General features: G+C 32.5%; 1 protein-coding gene across 2 annotated transcripts; it reads left to right on the top strand.

The window, feature by feature from the left end:
- Nucleotides 1-247: 247 nt before the first annotated feature.
- LOC114292750 (uncharacterized) lies at nt 248-4,070 on the top strand. 2 transcript variants are annotated; one of them, XM_028236776.2, is made up of 3 exons: nt 248-729; nt 3,380-3,441; nt 3,608-4,070. In XM_028236776.2, exons 1-3 carry the CDS (start codon nt 633-635, stop codon nt 3,800-3,802), a joined length of 354 nt encoding a protein of 117 aa, XP_028092577.2. In that variant the 5' UTR covers nt 248-632; the 3' UTR covers nt 3,803-4,070. The 2 variants fall into 2 exon arrangements, with proteins under 2 accessions (XP_028092577.2, XP_082777994.1); XM_082921868.1 differs by lacking the exon at nt 248-729 and adding an exon at nt 3,014-3,156 and having other exon boundaries at nt 3,608-4,040.
- Nucleotides 4,071-4,381: the final 311 nt, after the last annotated feature.

Genomic DNA, 4,381 nt, shown 5'->3' with positions numbered 1-4,381 from the left:
CCCATAAACCCAATAATACCCTGCAGTCAAATCTGAAAGAGGAGGAAGCCAGTGCCATTACATTTTTGCTTTTAAAAATGCAAAAGGCGGTGACGCGGCCAATATTGAAGACTGCCCATATTCTGAGAGGGCTCGCATTCCACCACGCAACAACGCCCTTTGCATTCAATTCCCTCACTCCACTGTTTCTGCAACACGAAACAATCAAAAAACGCAATAAATCTCACCCTACTTATTGTAGTACAGCAATGCAAGACAATGAAGTCCACATGATCTCTTTGATGCTTCACTTCCCCGAAATCACCAACAATTTATTATTATTATATTATTATTATTATTATTATTATTATATGTTTCTTCATATGTATATGTATCGATATGGGCTTGGAGAGGCACCCTTTTCCTTATCTCTACGGATTTTCTGGTCGACTTTGGTGTTCTCTATCTAAGGGAGTGACGAAAGGCCGGTGATCCTCCTTATTTTCGTTTCCTTTTTTTAATTTTCTCAGAAAAATTTCAATTGTGTTGAGCTATTTAAGACTATTTTTGAAGCTTGTGAATGCTGAATTCACAAATCTGTATTTTGTCGTTTCTGGGTTGTTAAAGGAGGAGAGAGAGATTGTTTTGGCAATATGAAGGGTTTTGTGTTCTGGGTTTTGTTCGTGGCGGTTGGGACAACTTTGATTTTTCTTAGTTTCTCTACCGAAGGAAGGACCTCCTCTGTTCCTGGTAAACTTTTATAGCTGTGTCTTTTCTTCATAAATTTTAGGTTTTACAGCGGTTAGCTTCTGGGTTTTGTCTTTATGCCTAAGAGCTTGGTCTTCGTTTGTTTTTGCTGAAAAAGGTTGTGTCTGCAGATATGTTTGTATTGGAGAGTAATTTTTGTCATGCAAAATATAGAAATAAAACTAGATTCATATCTAATTCCAAAAGGTGGTATTGTGATATTATCCTTTTCTATTTTCTACCAATAGGTCCTTAATATCATCTTAATTATGTTACTCACATTGCATTCTTTACCTGGGATAAGCTCCCTCCATACCTTAATCTCTTCATACCTCTCCACACCCTTCTTATAGGCTCCAATTCAGATCCGCACCGATAATCCAAATTGTCTTTCTCGTAAATTTCGTAATAAAGGTCATTTAAGCGAAAAAATGAGTTTTATTAGAAAATTATAAACTTAACAAAAAACTGCATTTTGTTTGATAAAATGAAAGACAAATGTGATTGTAAAATTAAATTATCCATTTTATAAAATAAAATGTTTTTTTGTTCCTGCATTTATAATTTTCGATTGAAGCTCATTTTTTGTATGGATGACCTTTATTACAAAACTTACAAGATAGACGATTCAGATTATCGATGTGAATCTAAATTGGGGCCTACAAGAGGAGTATGGAGAGATGAATGTATGGAAGGGAGTCTATCCCTCTTTACATCAATGCAAGGCTGTATTTGGATTAAATATTTGAGAGATGATTTGTTAAGAGAAAGGAAAAAGGAAAGGTAATTGAAAAAATTATTTAGCTTATATTTCGTTCACAATTTTTTTCCCCTTTCCCCTCAAACCCTTACTAAAATCATTGATCCAAACATAGCATATGAACTAAATTACCAGTTTAATAATGATGGATCTCATACTCAAATATTTGCTGTTGTGATAAGCAATCGAATGAGTGCAATGATTGATGGGCCTTATTTAACTATAGAAATTTCTGTGCTTTTATTGTGCTTTTATTAATTTTATTTAACTGCAGTAATTTCTGTGCTTTTATTAATTTTTGCATAAGTTTTCTATCAAGACCCTCTTGGTAGTGGCATGCTGATAGAATTTATCTTTGATGTTCAAAATTAAGTATTAGTACTTCCAATACATAATATACTTCTCATTGCCATTGCTTGTCAAGAACTCCATTGAAACCTGCAACACCAACTCCATTAATTTATGTTTTATTGCTGCTGACTTGGTAAATTGAGAAGGGATAGCCGTTCCAAGGATCCCATCATTCATAAGAGAGCCGGCCTTCACATATCTTCCAAAATTCATAAATAATAATTTTTTATTATTTTATGTTAATTTTTTTCATTATAATTGAAAATTAAATCTGGAGAAAAGTTTTTTAGTGATTGTAAGGTATTTTTATGTTATAATTTTATTGTGATTTTTATGTAGTTAGGTTTGTGATTTTTTATGCTCTTATTTTGTCCAACAATACTAGGTAGGGCTGATAAATGATTATTAGTGTGGGTGGAACAATGTTATATGGTGTCCTATGAAAAGCCAAAAATGGTTGCTTTAGTAATAAAGTACGATAAAATTCCTCCTTATTCAAAGACCTTCAATAGTAAAACTTAAAAATTGTGTTTTTTCAAAGACCCTCAATAATAAAGCTTTAAAAAAAAAAAAAATTCATTGTCCAAAAATCCAATTAAAAGATTCATTTTTTCCAAATAAAAATAAAGATTTTGAATAATCTCAAGATTGATTATAAAAATTGAAGAGGAAAATGTATTTTACATTAAAATTTTATAATATATTGAATGTAAAAAAAGGCTCCTCTTTGAGATTTCAAATTGAACCTCTTGTTGAGCGGCCCCTATTTAGGTTGAATAATATTTTTATTTTTTATAGTTATAAAAGTGTTTCTTTTAATATAGGTACAATGATTTATCTATTAATGAAATAACCAAAACTTTATTGTGAAATTTCAATGCGGCTCCCTCTAACTATAATTTTTGCGTCCGCCACTAGTCATATATTTCCCTTCACCAAAAAAATGTTGGGATATTTGGCTTATTGAGTTGAGCATTTGATATACATTTACCACTGTTATTATATATCGGTGCCATTTGAGACATAATCTAGACTTCAAAGTAGAGCTGGAAAGAAAGAAAAGTTTAATACTCTATTTATCGTAGAGTGCTCCAATTTGTTTTTCTTTCCTTTCTCACTTCTATACATAGTTTCATTGATCTACAATTAAATGGTTGTTGTTTTTGCTGTTTTTTTTTTAATTTTTTTTATATTTTAATAATAATATAATGTTGATGATGCTTAAACGGATGTTTTGATCTTGTTGTTCAGGCCGAATTGTAAATAAATTGTTGTTCCCTAATTGGTTTGGCTGGCCAAAATGCAATATTCTTTTTTGGGTGGGTATAAAAAATGAAAATGCAATGTTCTGCTGTCCTTTTTGTAACAAATGCCTTTTTTTTTTTCTTTTTTCTTTTTTTCTGATTGAATAAGGCAATAATGTTAATGCTGTTATTTAGTGGCAAATTTAGAGTTACTTGTGATATAGTGATGAACATTTTGGGAATTACTTAGTAGATGCATTTAGTTAATGCTGACGCGAGTTCTTTAAATCAATCCTAGATATGGCTTTAACTCGCCATGGGGATGGCATGGCAGTGATGGCAAGAAACAGGAAGCTGAAGGTACATGCACTTAATTGAAGAGCTTTCGGTGTTTAATTAGAAGTCCATATGACCACGCACAGAGCTGTGAGAAAAAAAAAACTGCATAAGTTGGCTGAGAGGTTGCAATTTATATGATTTGGATGTAATATTTTTTCTTTCCTTTTACCTCTTTTCCAATCTGCAGGAGAATGGTTATGCTTCAAGCACTGACAAGAGCGATGCAGGCAGTGTGAATCTGGAGGACTACAATCCTATTGATCCAGTTCCAAGTTCAAAAGCATCCTTAAGGCCGGGACCTATCCAGCATGGCACTCCGCTTATGCCTTATATCCCAAAGCCTTCACCTCCTGGTCACCCGAAGCCTGGTGGGTTTACTTAGTGTCTGCCTTAGAATCTTTCTGTGTGATTTGCTATGCATGAAAAGTGAAAAATGTAATAAAATCGTAGTTGACACGATGTTTGAACCATTTGGTGTATTGTATCATGTTTATATGCCTAATGGAGCTGTGTCTTTTTTTTTTGTCTGTTTGTTGTGGTCTGTAAACATATGCTGTTTTTTAATGTGGATTTCTTTTCTTGTTGTTTGATGGTATATGTTCCATTGGATTTCAGCCTTATGAATATGATTAATTATGTTCTTGTGATTATATGAGGTTATTGTTATCATCTCACGATCTCTTCTTCTGCTCATCACTCTTCTCTGTTTTCTTGCTATATTTATGTAATTTGATATGTTTGTTTGATGAATTTGTGATCAGTTTGAGCTGTTTAATTACACACCCCAAAATTTGACTAAATAAAAAACAAATGAGCTTTTGAAAATTGATTGAATTTAGTAGCTACGAATTGTTTTATTATAGTTCTATGCGCGAAGGAAAATGTTCTTAAGCAAACAAGATGAAATTTGTTATGAGAATCCATTGAAGAAAGAAATCCTGATTTGGGCATGTCTCACCCA

This window comes from Camellia sinensis, chromosome 3 (genome assembly GCF_055761805.1).
Source record: "Camellia sinensis isolate YWXY chromosome 3, ASM5576180v1, whole genome shotgun sequence".
Classification (NCBI taxonomy): Eukaryota; Viridiplantae; Streptophyta; class Magnoliopsida; order Ericales; family Theaceae; genus Camellia; species Camellia sinensis.
The sequence above is the reverse complement of the archived record's forward strand: the minus strand, read 5'-3'. Positions and strand labels throughout refer to the sequence as shown.